This window comes from Malania oleifera, chromosome 4, assembly GCF_029873635.1.
Source record: "Malania oleifera isolate guangnan ecotype guangnan chromosome 4, ASM2987363v1, whole genome shotgun sequence".
NCBI classification, from domain to species: domain Eukaryota; kingdom Viridiplantae; phylum Streptophyta; class Magnoliopsida; order Santalales; family Ximeniaceae; genus Malania; species Malania oleifera.
This window is the reverse complement of record NC_080420.1, coordinates 98,764,685-98,781,794: the sequence shown is the minus strand read 5'-3', so window position 1 is coordinate 98,781,794 and position 17,110 is coordinate 98,764,685. Positions and strand designations below refer to the sequence as shown.

Genomic DNA, 17,110 nt, shown 5'->3' with positions numbered 1-17,110 from the left:
CCAAAGAAAGGCAAAGTAAGAAAGCTTAAAGAATATGGAAGTTTGAAGAAAAGATGGATTCAATCAAAGGACAAAGCATGAAGACTCAAGAACTTAGAATGTTAATATTTTAGAAGTCTCATGTAAGTGCTTTAATGTTTAAAATATCATTTGAAATATTTTGAAGCTCTTAGGTTAACTTCTTAGACCTAAATACTTTTTAAAATACCTGAATAATATTTTTATAAGGTCAAAAATTATTTTAAAAAGGTTAAAATCATTTTTGGAATAAAGAGCACCAAAAAGAGTTTTTTCCCAAATGCTGTCAGTTTTTATACAGCCGCATTGAGGTGAATTTTTCTCTATCAAGAACTCATTATTTTAAATAGTGATAAACACGAAAGTTGTATAATTTTCTCTTAGCTTTCGTTTGACACCAAGATCAAATAATTTGGAGTTATACAGAAAAAGTTATGGCTAAAACACTGAAACAAGGTCACTGCTGTCAGACATTTAAAAATTGTTCAACGGGCAAATTTTTAAAATTCGAATGTTTTAAATTATAGCCGTTTGAACCTTAAATATTCTAATAAATATGGAAATTCTTTAAGGAAACTTTTGCAAGTTTGAAAGCCTATAAATACATGGTTTTGCAAAACAAATAAAAAACTAAGAATTGAAAAATCTGTTTTGAGAAGCTGAAAGTATTCTTGTTCTTCCTAAGTTCTCTTGCTCGCTCATTGGAAAATTCTTTTGCTGAGAACTCTGAAGTGTTGATCCTTCTTCCTTTGAATTCCTACTGCTAATCCTCTTCTAAGAAGGATATTGGTGAATTTTACACTTGAGCTTCATTCTATTTCCTATTGATATTTTACATTTAAGTATATAGTGCTGAAATTGTACTAACTTGCTCTTTGAGGGAGTATACTTGTACGTAGATTTTATCTTATGTTTCTTGTAGTTCATTGACGTTCCAAGGTGTTTGGATCGTTGGCTAAGCAAGGGGATATTGCTTAGAGAGGCAGACTCTAGCCTATGTAAGGAGTGACCGAACGAGGGAATATCGTTTGGAGAAGGCAGGCTCTAGCCTTAACCAAGGAGTGTTGTAATCGGTTTTGTTCCACCCGTCAACGGAACAGGTTTAGTGAATCCTTTGGTGGTTTGCCAAAGGCGAGGACGTAGGCTGGGTATAAGCCGAACCTCGTAAAAATCTCCGTCTCACTCTCTTTTTCCCTATTCTTTAATTTCAGTTCATATACAACTGCGTGGATGATTTAAATATCTAAATTATACATACTATGCATATTTGGAAATCAAGTAAACTTAAAATCCAATTTTGATTTGGGTTGGGGAAACCGAAAGGGAGTACGTTGGTTACACCATATCTTGCGGAAACCATACGGGAGTACGTTACTTGGTTAACACCCCAAAGATAAATTTACCAAGAGTTTATTTGAATTCTAAATATTTGGAAAGAGTGATTGGATTTATTTATACAGGGATTTACTTCAGTAAGTATAAATTATAATTCATAATCACAGGGCTTATATAAACAAATAAACTATCTCAAGATCTTATATTACCAAATTGCTTTGGTTGTTTGTTGTTTAACTTGTACTTGGCAAATAAATTGATTATTTGCTTTGAAGATTGTGTTTAATTGATTGGATAAAAGAACTAAGTTCTTGATTGATTAAGGAATTAAAAAATAAGTCAAGAATTGGTTAAAATAAATAAAAGAAGTTTAAGGTATTTTAAAAGGAATTAAAAGAAACTTTTAGAATCCAATTCACCCCCCCTCTTGGGAAGCTATTCCTAATTTCATAAACTATTCATTATTTACTTGGGCTTCTGAAAAGATATCCCCTGGGATCCTCAACCCACTCCTGCAGGGTCCCCAAAACACCCTATTCCTAAAAATATAATGCACTAATTTTACTTCACAAAACTCTAGTATACTTTCATATAATACAAAATCTAGGCTCAAATGAACTTGGTAATACTAGAAATACTCAAATAATCCACTTGGTTTTGGGATGGTTCCCAAACTTCTCAACTCAACATTTCACTCCGACTATGTTGTAAAGAATCTCCCCAGGATCACCGTGGTAGCATCCGATGGTCGAACAAGGGAGATACAGAGCCAAAAACTTTGAGAGAAGTGAGAGAATTCGTTTTTCTAGAGAGAGAGGGAAGATTTGCGGTTGAAATTCCCATAGAAAATGATTTTTCGGCTTTATATAGAAAGCTTGTCCACGTGGACTCATCGGTGAGACACGTCGCCTCATCGATGAGGCAATAAAGGGATCTCGTTGACGAACACCGTCTCCTCGTCAACGAGTTTTAGACCCTAGGACAGGCCTCTCGGTAAATTCTCATCAATGAGAAGCACACCCCTGTTAACGAGTCCAAGAGTCTGCTCATCGACTAGCACTTCTACACTCGTCGACGAAGCCCTGTTGCGCTCATTAATAAAAATTCCTTTTCTCTCCGTTCTTTTATTATTAATTACTATAATTATTCGGGTCTCTACATTCTCTCCTTCTTATAAAAATTTCATCCTCAAAATTTACTATCTGTATTGTACACCACCCTAAACGAAGTGGCTGCAACTGCCCTACCAGCCTTTGATGCTCAACCTTAACCTTCTAGCACGTAAAGTATAGCTACACAAATTCGGCAATCTCCCTCTTTATGCCACTTCACTAGAAATACTCTCGCAAATCCGTATACATTTTAGTATTGCAAGGATGCACCGTGTATAGGGATTTGTGAGCATCCTCTAGAATCATTCTTCTGATATCCGTGTTTGTTGGCACACACAATCTGATGCGAAACCTTAGGGCTTTGTGATTTGAAATACTGAACTCCTTTCCCTGACCATCCTATACTCTTGCTATTACCTATTCTAATTCTGGGTCATCTCCCTGAGCGGCTTTAATCTTTTCATATAGCGTAGGCTACACAACCAGGCTGACAACAAATGCCGGGTGACCATCCTCCACTAACTCCACACTGAGCTTTTCCAAGTCCATCTGAATTGGGTGCTAAATTACTGTTGCTAACTGTGTTGTACACCCTGATTTACAGTTCAGTGCATCAGCCACCACATTTCCTTTACCTGGGTGGTAGCTGATGGTGCAATCACAATCCTTGATAAGCTCTAACCATCTCCGTTGCCGCATATTCAACTCTTTTTGTGTGAAGAAGTACTTTAAATTTTTGTGATCGGAGAATATCTCGCATCTCTCACTGTACAAGTAATGCCTCCAAATCTTTAGTGTGTGTACCACTGTCGCCAATTCCAGATCATGGGTAGGGTAGTTTTTTTCATACTCCTTCAACTATCGAGAGGCATAAGCTACGACCCTACTATGCTGCATCAACACACAGCTAAGCCTTTTCAAAGACGCATCATTATAAATTACATAACCATCACCTCTAGACGGAATTGTCAGTACTAGTGTAGTGACGAGCCGCTATTTTAATTCTTGGAAGCTCTGCTCGCATTCATCATCCCATGCAAATCTGGCATTATTCCTAGTCAGTCGCGTCAAAGGCTCCAATAGTACTGAGAATCCCTCTACAAATCCACGGTAATACCCCGCCAGTCCCAACAAACTCCTGATCTCTTGAACATTCCTCAGCCTTTCCCAATTTACCACTGCCTCTATTTTACTGGGATCCATTGAAATTCCATCCCCTAATATAACATGCCCAAGAAATGTAACTTTCTCTAACCAAAATTCACATTTACTAAACTTAGCATACAATTTCTTTTCCATGAGCGTCTGAAGTACCAACAGTAAGTGTGCCTCGTGCTCCTCAAAACTCCTCGAGTAGTCATCAATAAAAACCATAATGACCTGGTCTAGATATTGATGAAACACCGATTCATTAAATCCATAAATATTGCTAGTGCATTAGTCAACCCGAACGGTATCACCAAAAACTCATAGTGCCGGTATCTGGTTCTGAAAGTCGTCTTTGATATGTCCTCTGCCTTAACTTTCACTTGATGATAGCCTTATTTGAGGTCGATCTTAGAATAGACTCGCATACCCTAAAGTTGATCAAATAAATCATCTATACGGGGTAGAGGATATCTGTTCTTAATGGTTACCTTGTTTATCTCCTTATAATCTATGCACATCCTCATAGACCCATCTTTCTTCTTTACAAATAACATCGGTGCTCCCTAGGGCGATACACTGGGTCTGATAAACCCTTTATTCAATAGATCCTCCAACTGTTCTTTTAATTCTCTCAATTCAGCTGGAGCCATATGGTAAGGAGCCTTAGAGATCGACGTTGTCCCTAGAAGTAAATCTATAGCAAAGTCTACCTTGCGATCGAGAGGCAACCCAGGTAGTTATTCTGAAAAAAAAGTCTAGAAATTCCTTTACCACTGGTGTATTGTCAAGCTTCAATTCATTTCTTGACACCTCCTTTACAAAGGCCATAAACCCCTGACATCCTTCCAGGAGCAGTCTGCTTGCCTGCATGCTTAACACTAATTGTGGCGAGACACGCACACATGAACCAGAAAATTTGTATACTTGCTCACCAGGGGGTCTAAAAATTTCTTCTTTTTGATGGCAATCAATACTGGCGTGATTAGATGCCAACCAATCCATACCCAGTATTACATCAAACCCCTGCATATCTAGTATCACAAGATCAGTTGGTAGTACTTTCCCTTGAATGCACGCTGGAAAGTTTCTAAGTATCTTCCTACACCTCATATAAAATCCAGTTGGCGTGGCAACAGACAACTCAACATCTAATAATTGTGCCTCTACCCTAGCCACTTTAACATATCCCAACGATCCAAAGGAATGGGTGGCACTTGTGTCAAATAAAACAACAACTTTATATGATAATATAGTAAGTGTACCTGTGATAACGTCTCTAGAAGTCTTGGCATCTTCCAGCGTCAATGCATAGACCCTTGCTGGGGCTACATTTCTCTATTGGCCTCCACGGGGCGCCTAGTAACCACCCCGAAATGGTCTGGGAGCTGGTGCATAGTTTGATGGTCCCTGACATGATCAAACCGTATGATCAGGTCTCCCTCATCGGTAAAAAACATTCTCACCCAACTGGCATTCGCCCGGATGCCTCCGACCACACTTGGAGCAGGTGGGATAAGTCTGTCCACCCTGATACCCACTGTATCCTGTTGTCTACCCCAGACCCTCACCAGCTCTACCTCCTCTCCATGCACCCTAACTAGGCCCAGTCTAAAAACTTGGAGGCGTGGCTCTCTTCCTCTGGCCCGGTACTCCCACATCTGCCTACTCACTCCCCTCTGCTACCATGGCCCTAACTACTTATTCCGAGAAGTCCTGTATCTTAAAAGCCGCCACCTATTTATAAACGTCCTGCCTCAAATTTCTCTTAAACATCCTGACCTTCTTAACTTCATCTAGAATAATATAAGGGTAGAAACGCAACAACTCGATGAATTTTGTCGCATACTGCTAGACTGTCATTGATCCCTAGGACAACCTCAGAAATTCCTGTACTTTAGCCTCTCTGACTGAGGCAGGATAGTACCTGTCAAAGAATATGTCCCTGAATCGGGCCCAGGTCATTGGCACTAGAATGGATCTCTGCTCCTCCAGTAATCTAGTGACGGTCTACCATCTCTAGGCCTCCGCTCATAGCTTATACGCGGCATAGAGGATCCTCTACTCATTAGTGCAATGGAGTAATGTCAAAATATTCTCTATATCTTGCATCCAATTCTCCACAATTACAAGATCAGCCGCTCCTAAAAACGCTGGTGGGTTCATTTTCATAAATTTCTCTTTCATGCATCCCTGAGCTGTAGATGGACCTCCCTGCTCCCTAAAGCTCTGGGCAATATTAGCCATGACTTGCTGAGCCACACTGCGTAACATAACATTTGAATCCCGCCTCCTACACCAAAAGGCCCTGCTTCGTCGTCGCCACTAACATGAGCGCTACTACCTCATGGGTCTATTCTACAATATTACCAAATTATTCTAAGAATCCAAACCTTAATATGCTATACTAACTAAAATTCCCCTTACTTCCTATCACTAATTTAAGGTCTGGCCCTACCATATGGAAATAGCAATCGATGATAGTTTACTATGGTTTTCCTGAAATCGTCACCCCAGGAAAAACACATACCACCCCAAAACTCTACCTCCATACAGCAAAACAAAACCCTAAATTCTCATCCTAATTCCCCAACATTAACTCTTTGTTATCCTATTCCATTCTTCTTAAAAATTTCATCCCTATATTTTGGTATTGTTTTCCACTATGTTCTAGAGTTTACAGAACCTAACAACCTAGGCTCTGATACCAAACTATAATTACCCAAAAATTACACCATTTTTTTATATAAAATTACTCTGATACCCCTATAATACCTGTTATAACATCTCAGGCCCCAGATGGGCACCGAGGTATCCCAGCATACAAATTGACACACCTATGCAACGAAAAACATAAATTCATACACCCATATTTACAATACCAGAATTTAGTGTTTCCAAACCATACATATATATTTACACATCACCCTAGTATCATCTACTCAAAATACAATCCCCTGAATACACTTATCCTATAAACAGGGCAGTAGAAAAGTTCTCTTTATCTGCGAGCCTGATCTGCTCGCCCAGCTGATTCACCTGAAAAATGTTAAATCATTGGGACGAGACAACGCTCAGTAAGAGTAAATATGCTATTACTAGTGTGTGGCGACTGAGTTTCATAAATACTATACTAATAATATCTAAAACTGTAAAAGCTGGTAAATCAATGTACAATAAAATTTGCATCTATCATAGTTTAAAATATAATTGTAATACCTGAGTTTTCTACCCACGATCACCATGGTAGCTTCTGATCATCAAATCGGGGAGAGACCGAGCGGGAAACTTAGAGAGAAGTAAGAGAATTCATTTTTCTATAGAGAGAGAAGGAAGATTTGCGGCTGATTCCCCGCAAAAAATGATTTTTCAACTTTATATAGAAAGCTTGTCCACATGGACTCGTCGACTAGACACATCGCTTCGTCAACGAGGCAATGAAGGGATCTCGTCGATGAACATCGTCTCCTCATCGACGAGTTTCAGACCCTAGGATAGGCCTCTCGGTAAGTTCTCGTCAACAAGACGCACACCCCCGTCAACGAGTCCAAGTTTCTACTCGTCGATGAGCACTTCTACACTTGTCGACGAGGCAGTGCTGCACCCTTTAATAAAAATTCCTTTTCTCTCGTTTCTTTTATTATTAATTACTATAATTCTTCGGGTCTCTACACCTTTGACTTATGTTTAGTGCCAAGGGTGATACTGTCGATGAAGTTTAAAGTGCCAGAGTTTGAAAAGTTTAATGGGTCCAGATGTCCATTAACTCACCTTAAAAATGTACTACCAAAATGTGATAGCGTATTCAGATGATGACAAACTCCTAATCCACTATTTCTAGGAAAGCTTGGTTGGAGCAGTAGTAAGGTGGTATATCAAGTTGGACCGAGCTAGGATCAGCGCATGGAAAGATTTGGGCCACACCTTTGTAGCTCAATATTGCCATGTGATTGAAATGGCGTCCGATCGAACAACTTTACAAAATATGGAGAAGAAGACTAATGAAACTTTCAAAGAATATGCCTACCGATGAAGGGAGATCGTAGCACAAGTACATCATCCAGTGGAAGATAGGGAGGCTATTTCTTTGATTATTAACACACTGAGGGACCTGTACTTCGTTTATTTGATAGGAAGTACCCCTCAATATTTTGCCGATTTAGTTACTACGGGCGAGAGAATCGAGAACACTTTCAAAATAGGAAGAATGAAAATATTGGCCGAGAGAGAGAGAGAGAGAGGTGCGGAGAGGAGCAGATCTAGAGGACCAAACCGGAGAAGAAAAAGGAAGAAGAAAAAGAAAGGAGGAGGCCGAGAGAGAGAGAGGAACACACAGGGTGAGAGAGAGAGAGATAGGGAAAGAGCAAACATAAGAATGGAAACATTTTAATACCTCACTCCACTTGTCAAATATTTATATATCTACCACTTATATATAAATAAATAAATATATATATATATATATATATATATAAAGATGCAAAATGGGAAAAGTATTTTTTTTTTAAATGATTCAAGAAAAAAAAAATGTTTCTTTGAAAAATTCCAGAAATTTTATGCAAAATTTTATTTTTAAAAAAATATGAGGATATTTTTAAAGATGATTTTGCACATAACTTGACATATTCCCTGATTTTTGCCTGAGTGTGTCTCTATGATTATAAAAAGGGCAATGGGTATTTCAGACCTCACCTGTATTAACTCTGATGGAGGTTTTTCTAAGAGGACTTCCTCTTTTGGAGGTCTTATCAGACATTTCAAAATCACACCATATTTTTTTATATTATATTAATTGTGTATATTTATTTATTTATTCGTTTATTTTAAAAATAAGTAAATAAAAAATTATTAAGTTCAATTTGGAGATGATTCTTAGTTATTTAGGTATCATTCATTGAATTGGTGCGGAGGGGGTGCGAATACATTCCCATAGCATAACCGAACTCTTAGTCCCAATCATGGTATACGTAGACTGACACTATTCTTAATTAAGTAGTAATTAGGCGTTCTAATCGCACAACAGAAAATAGGTTAGTGGCGACCCCAAAATTTCAAATATTGAAAAATCATATTTTATTCACCTCGCGGTTGACAGGGCACCTCGCTCTCTGAGACTTTGCAACAACTTCTATTGTTTGTGGAAGAAACAAATTTTAGAAAAAACTTCAACTTTATCTTTTAGACTATATCATATAAAAATTAAAGCAGTAGAATAATATAATGTCTTGCACCAGAAGTGGAATGACCCAAAGTTATTTACACTTTGGCATGATCATCTTGTACATCCTAGAGATGTAATGATGTGAAAAATCATTGAAAATTCACATCGTCATTCACTAAAGAATCAGAAGATTCTTTTGTTAGGGGATTTCATGTATACTACTTGCTCTCAAGGGAAATGAATTGTCAAATCGTCTTTTCAAAAGTAAGTCTCGAATCTCCTAGTTTTTTACAAAGAATTCATGGTGTTATATGCAAACCAATACATCCACCATTTGGACCATTTAGATATTTCATGGTTTTAATTGATGCATCTACTAGATTGTCACATGTTTCTCTACTTTTTACTCGTAATATTGCTTTTGCTAGACTTTTATCTCAATTGATCAGATTACGAGCTCATTTTCTCGATTATCCAATTAAATCAATTCGTTTGGATAATGCTGGTGAATTTACATCTCAAACTTTTGAAAACTATTGCATGTCACTTGGAATAGATGTTGAACATCCTGTTACTCACACCCATACACAAAATGGTTTAGATGAATCTTTTTTTAAGAGACTTCAACTCATTGTTGGACCTATGATTATGAGAACCAAATTGCCTCTATCTGTTTTGGGACATGCTAATCTTCATGCTTCGTTATAGTCCGTATAAGCCTAAGCGCTTACAATAATCTTTCACCAATGTAATTAGTTTATGGGCAACAACCTCGTATTTCTTATTTAAGAACTTTTGGTCGTGCTGTATATGTTCCTATTGCCCCTCGTCAAAGAATTAAAATGGTTCCTCAACGTAAGCTTGGTATCTATGTTGGTTTTGATTTCCCTAATATTATTAGATATCTTGAACCTTTAATGGGTGATTTGTTTTAAGCACATTTTCAAGATTGTCACTTTGATGAAACAATATTCCCTACATTAGAGGGAGCAAAATCAGTGTCTGATGCATAACATAAAATCAAATGGAATGCCATGAGTTTAACTAATTTAGATTCTCGCACAAATCAAAGGGAACTTGAAGTTCAGAAGATTGTATATTTGTAAGGAATTGCAAATCAGTTACCAAATTCTTTTGTTGATACCAAGGCTATACTAAAATCTTATATACCTGTTGCAAATATTCCAACACGTATTGATGTCCTTGAAGGACAACAACCGACTAATAAACTTAAACCGCAAGTTAAGTGTGGAAGGTCTTTTGGTGCAAAAGATAAAACTCTCAGAATGAGAAAATTAAAATCTATAAACACTCCAGAAGAGATTACAAAGAGGAATAATCCATTCAACATTCACAAACTCATTTTTCCTAAAAAATAAAATCTCTATTATTGAACCTCCTGGAGAGAAAACTCTTGAAGAGACATCCCTTTAAAAGGAACAGGTACTTGGAAACAGTTTTGAGATCTCAATTCATTACACAGGAAAAATGTGGGATAGAAATAAAGTTGTTGTCAACAACATATTTGCATATGCAGTAACTACTAACATTACTAGAAGTAATGAGGATCCTGAATCTAAATCTGTTAATGAATGTTAATATAGAAATGACTGGCTAAACTGTAAAGAGGCTATCATGGCAGAAGTTAACTCTCTATTAAAAAGAGAAGTTTTTTTATCTATAGTCCAGACACCAGAAGACGTTTAACCCATTGGATACAAATGGGTATTTGTGTACAAGTGAAATGAAAATAATGAAATTACTCGATATAAAGCAAGACTTGTGGCACAAGGTTTCTCATAGAAACTCGAAATTGATTATGAGGAGACATATTCTTTCGTAGTGGATGGAATCACTTCCAGATTCCCAATTGGATTAGTAGTCGTTGAACGACTGAGCATGCGTCTTATGGATGTAGTAACAACGTACCTATATGAATCATTGGATAGTGAAATTTATATGAAAATCCCTGAATGATTTGAATTGCCTTAAGCAAAACCCAAAAATTGATATTCAGTCAAACTTCAACGTTCCTTTTATGGATTAAAGCAATTTGGACGCATGTGGTACAATCGATTAAGTGAGTATCTTGTGAAAGAATGACTCATAAATGATTTAATTTGTCTATGCGTTTTTATTAAAAAAATCAAAATTCATATTTGCTATAATTACTGTTTATGTTGATGATTTGAATTTAGTTGGGACTCCTGAAGAGCTCACTAAAGCTGCTAATTATTTAATGACAAAATTTGAGATGAAAAATTTGGGAAAGACAAAATATTGTCTTGGCCTACAAATTGAATATATAAATGACAAAATTCTTGTTCAACAATCTAAATATACCAAAAAGGTATTGAGGCAATTCCATATGGATGAAGTTCATCATTTGGGATCTCCAATGATGGTGCAATCACTTTATGTTAAGAAAAATCCATTTCGACCTCATGATGAGGGGGAGGAATTACTTAGTCCTAAAGTACCATATTTAAGTGCTATCGAATCTTTGATGTATTTAGTTAATTGTACAGGACCTGACATTGCATTTGTTATAAATCTACTAGCATAATATAGCTCTGCTCCTAATCGGTGACACTGGAATGGAATTAAATACATTCTACGCTATTTGAGTGGTACATCTGATTTGAGTTTATTCTACTCATTTGATTTCAAATCTCAACTCGTATGATATGTAGATGCTGGATATTTATCTGATCCTTATAATGCTAAATCTCAAACTGGATATGTATTTCTTTACGAAAAAACTGATATGTCTTGGAAATCAGTAAAACAAACGATTACAATAACATCTTCTTATTATTTTGAAATACTAGCTATCAATGAAGCTAGTAGAGAATGTGTGTGACTTAGATAAATGATTTTGCATATCCAAGAAAATTGTGGTCTTCAATCAATCAAAGATATTCCAACAGTTTTATATGAAAACAATACCGCATGTATAGCTTAACTGAGAGGATGATACATAAAGGGTGACAGAATGAAGCATATCTCTCCAAAATTCTTCTATACACATGGACTCTAGGAGAATGTCAATATAGATGTTCAACAAATCCAATCAAGTGACAATCTAATATATATGTTCACCAAAGTTTTGCCAACTACAACATTCAAGAAAATAGTTTATCTTATCGGAATGAAGCATCTTGAAGATTTTAACAGAAAGAGTTAATATATGAGTGATAGCCATGAGGGAGTGTTATAAATATAACATGTGGCTGTCCCTAACCTAACATTGTCTTGTCTCCCTCATGTCTCCCTCAACCGTCTCTCTCTTGTCTCCCTCTCCTAACTACTCCCACTCATATTTATTATCTTCCCCTACTCCTCCCATAACTATCTAAGGAGGAGCAGATGCGAAGAAGAAAATGCGTAGAAAACAAGAAAGAAGTAGAAAAGAAAGGAAAAGAAAAGAAAGAAAAGAAAGAAAAGAAAAGCAGAGAGTTAAAAGAGTAAGAAAGAGAATATATAAAGGGGTGAGAAAGGAAGAAAAGAAATTGAGATATTTTTGTATAAGGTCATATCCATATTGTAATTCCTCTTAATATAGTAGAATTTTGATCCCATCTGTCCGTGGAGTAAATGTGTCCGAATCATGTAAAATCTTTGTCTCGTTTCCATTTATTTTATTGTCAATTTTCTACATATTTTAGAACAAATTCATCTTTATTTTTTATACTTATTAAAAAAATTTAGAAGGGAAAGAATTATAAACCACGTAGACATTGTGCGTGCCCCACTACTGGTTCTATTTATTCATTTTTTAGAACTAGCTCGGATCCGGCTGATTGCGCTCAGCCCATTTTCCATCCAAGGGAGTTCCGACTTGGTTATTCGGCCCTTAAAGAGTGACCTTGTTGTCTAGCCTGTAGGCTACATTGTGCAGAGTGCAGAACCCAATTTCTCTCTCTCAAATGGCTTCCACCTTCACTTCTTCTTTGCCCATCTTTGCATCCCACATTCCTCTCCTCACCTTCTCACACCCCAACTCTTTACTCACGTTCTTCAGTCCCTTCTCCACAAAATAGCGTCGTAAATCCAGGAAAATCACAGTCTAACACTCCCACAAACCCGCCAAGGACACCCATCTAATGTCCTGCAATTTTGGTGTGAGGAAGACCTTTGTAGAAGCTCCTAGAGGCAAAAAGTCGCAGATGGAAGAAGGAAACTCGGTGGCTTTGATTGTAAATGTTGTGGAATTTGAGAGTAATGTGTTTAGCTACATTGCAAGGTCAATTGCGTTTGCTTTGTATATATATACATTGCAGAATGAGACATCTTAAAGATTTTAACAGAAAGAGTTAATATATGGGCGACATCAAAGGGGGAGTGTTATGAAAAATATGAATGTCACCTTATCTTCCTCCCCTTCGTTTTTCATCCCAATAAATGCTTAGTTGTCCTTATTGCCCTATATAAGGGCACCCTCCCCTTCTCATTCGAAACACACATATTTGCATGTTTGTATACACATTTGCATGCTTGAAGTAGGCAGTCATATAGATAGAAAAGAAGAGGTAAAGAGAAGAGGGATATCTTACATAAGGCCGGTTTTGATATTTTATACAAGATTAGTTCCAAATTATCTTGTAATTCCGCTGAGATAGTGAAATTTTTGATCTCATCCGCCCATGAAGTAGGTATATCAAAACCACGTAAAATTTATGTTTCGTCTCTATTTATTTTTCTATTTACTTTCATGCATATTTTACATATTTTATAGCAATCTTTTTTTTTTTTTAATAATTCTTAAATTTTTTTTGAAGATAAAGAATCGTGCCTAGCTACCGGTTCTATTTATTCATTTTTTAGAACTAGCTGGGATCCGGCTGACCGCGCTCAGCCCATTTCCCATGTAAGGGATCCGACGCGGTTCTCCGGCCCTTAAAAGCGACCTTGTTGTCTAGCCTGTAGGCTGCACTCTGCAGAGTGCAGAACTCAACTTCTTCCCCGCCTATCCTCTCTTTCTCTCTCTCAAATGGCTTCCACCTTCCCTTCTTCTCCACCCATCGCCGCATCCCACATTCCTCTCCTCACCTTCCCACGCCCCAACTCTCTACTCACGTTCTTCAGTCCCTTCCCCACAAAACGGCGTCGTAAATCCCGGAAAATCACAGTCAAACACTCCCATAAACCCACCAAGGACACCCATCTGATGTCCTGCAATTTTGGCCCGAGGAAGACCTTTGTAGAAGCTCCCAGAGGCAAAAAATCCCGGACGGAAGAAGGAAACTCAGTTGCTTCGACTGTAAATGTTGTAGAATTTAAGAGTAATGTGTTTAGCTACATTGCAAGGCCAATTGCGTTTGCTTTGTTTTGCATTGCTATTGGGTTTTGCCCCATTGGGAAGTTGCCAGTGCGTGCAATTGCTGCGCCTGCTGCGGCAGAGGTCGCGGTCAGTGAGAGAGGGAGAGGAAGGGGGAAGAATTCGAAAGAGTTGAATTCAAAGGGTCATGAGTACTCGGATTTCACGGAGCAATTGTTAGAGAAGGTGTCGGATTTGCTTAGGAGAATAGAAGATGCTAAGACAGGTAATGGAGATGTGGTGGATGTAGAGAAGGCGTTAAAGGAGGTTAAGTTGAAGAAGGAGCAGTTGAAGGGTGAAATTATGAGTGGGCTTTATGCAGAATTGAGAGAGCTGAGGAGGGAGAAGGCGGAATTGGTTAAACGGTCAGAGGTGATTATAGATGCAGTGGTGAAAGCAAAGAATGAAGAGGAGAGGTCATTGAGAAAAGGAGGTGGTGGGGATGAGGTGAGGGAGCGGATGTCAAAGTTGGAAGAGAGTGTAAACGGAAGTGAGAAGGAGTACAATGAGATATGGGAAAAGATTGGGGAGATTGAGGATCGAATTTTGTGGAGGGAGTCAATGGCCTTAAATATTGGTGTGAGGGAGCTTAATGTTATTGAGCGAGAAAGTGAGCAGTTAGTACGTGGGTTTAGACAGGAAATGAGGCAGCAGGGTATCAAGAGGTAACATTAGAATCATATTTTATAGTTATATTTGTGGTATTTCAATTAATGTGTTAACTTTCATGTTCAAAAATTTTCACTTGGATATTGTAAGCAATGGACTGAGAAAAAAATTGACAAACCTTATGAATTGTTAGCTCTAACCCTGAAAAATGTGCCATGATAGTTCTATGCCTGGCCATTTTTGGTGTGAAAAAATTGTGGTCACTGGTTCGCCTTCAGTTAATGTACTTCCTGTCTTTCATTTTGGCCTTTTGGCTATGGATGTGGTATAAATGTGCTATTTTATGTTTGGTTGTTTCTGGTGTGCAAAAATTGTGGCCATTGGCTGCAGTTACTTAATGTACTTCCTGTCTTTCATGTTGGTCCTTTGGCTATGGATGTGGTATCTGGATATTGCTGGTGAATGGTGGTGTGTGCACTGTCTGGGATTATGCAATTCATGTGTTGCCCATACATCGGTTGTGTACATTTGTGGTCATGGTTGAGATCCATGAGAAATTTTATGACTCACTTTCAGTGCAAAGCAAAGAAAATTAAGAAGTTAGAATTAGTTGGAGATTTTAAAAAAAAAATTAATTATGGAATTAGTGATTGAGTGGGAAGATGCTAAGTTGGTTCAACTTAATAAGCCAGTTTAACACTTTTACGTCAAAAGAAATGTGTTGTTATATTCAGCAGTAATTCTTATACGGTCGGTGTTGTTGTGTATTTTCACACACACACACACACACTCGCACACAGTAATAAGTATGATACATGAAAAGACTCCAAGGGGGAGTCACACTAGTAAATCAAATGAATTAAATGTACCAGTGCAGATTTTCACAAAAATTAAGAAGGAATCTAGGGTGCTACAAAAACTTCCATATAACCTGAGAAATCCAGAATGAAGGAATGGAAACCCTCTACTCTTGATTTGTTCAAATTGATTTCAATTCCTTCAAAGGCTCTTGCTTTATTACTCTCTAAGTGAACTACAGATCTTTCCTGAAAGTTGGCAAAAAGAGGTGGACCTCTCTTGAAGTTCAAAAATCCGACAAAACTTCCTTGGCATTGATTTTTGATATAGTTATACCCCCTTTTTTGCGCTTGCTTTTTTGAAAATATCAGGGAAGGTATGGGTCTTTTTGTTAAACTTTTGGGGAGATCCATGCCTCCATGGTATTTTTGAAACCTCGAGGGGGTCCACGTTTTTTGAGGCCTATGGAACTTTTGAAATCTTTAGGGAGCTACCCGTTTCATTAAATGTTAGGGTGGTCCATGAATTTTGGCAAAAAATATACTAAATACTTATTCATTTTTTTATTATTTATTATTTTGTAAAAATCTCAATGTATGATTTCTTCCAATGAAAATGTTAATAAATTTATTCCAATTTTTGAATTGTGATTTGCTATCTTAAAATATTTATAATAATTACTTTTTGCTTACTTAATGATCAACTACTAAGTTTTTAAAATTTTGAAATTTATTATATGAGGATATTTCTTGGTATATACTTTTATTTCTAAAATTTATGTTTTAGAAGCTATATTCTTATTTATCTAAATAATAGACCCTTCAAAATACTTTTAGTAGGCGTCAGAAGAATCTACCTATTTTATTTAAAGATATACATTTTTGTTTAGTATTTATGATTCTGTTATCCTTATTTTATTTTTTTTACTCATGGAATTTTTATGTTCTAATCTTAACCTATTTAAAATAAAATTTTTAAATGTAATTTTTTCTAAATTTTCTTGACTTTATTATTTATAGAAATGCTTTGTCTTACTTTTAAATGATAATAATATTTTTTTGTCTGCAAAATGATTTACACTACTTGTAGTTATATATATATATATATATATATATATAATATGCATATACAGTGCTAGTTTATTTTATTTTTTAGCCAAATGAAATTTAATTAATTTGTAGTGTATATATGTATATGCATATGTGCATATACTCTTAGATTTTATTTTATTTTTTCAACAAAATGAACGTTTTTAGTTTTTTTTTAATTTTTTATAAACAAAGAAATTTATTAGAAGAGATAAGAATGTACAACTAAAGAATAGTGGAAAAAGACTGGGAGCATAAGAAGTCCTCTCTTTACAACAATAACAAAAAATTACACTTGGAGATCAACATAATCTGAAATCAAACTCAATGAAGCGGATCCAACTAGTCCCACTGCAGGTCTTTCAGAGAAACATGATGAAAACAGCCATTAGCCGACGCCCGAGTGATGCAAGATAAACCAATCTGCTCCAAACCAAATTATTAGCTGTGACCACCCCTTTGAAAGTTGTGGTGTTTCTTTCTGACTGAAACACATGAAATAACAGCCGTATATTGCATTGCC

At 36.7% G+C, this 17,110-nt stretch overlaps 1 protein-coding gene across 1 annotated transcript in view; it reads left to right on the top strand.

The window, feature by feature from the left end:
* Nucleotides 1-13,604: 13,604 nt before the first annotated feature.
* The window catches only part of LOC131154130 (probable inactive ATP-dependent zinc metalloprotease FTSHI 5, chloroplastic), a 136,125-nt gene continuing 132,619 nt past the window's right edge, over nucleotides 13,605-17,110 (top strand). Inside the window, exon 1 of the mRNA XM_058106666.1 lies at nucleotides 13,605-14,757. Coding sequence (XP_057962649.1) covers nucleotides 13,766-14,757 — 992 coding nt within the window. The 5' untranslated portion in view covers nucleotides 13,605-13,765. The remainder of the gene's footprint in view (nucleotides 14,758-17,110) is intronic.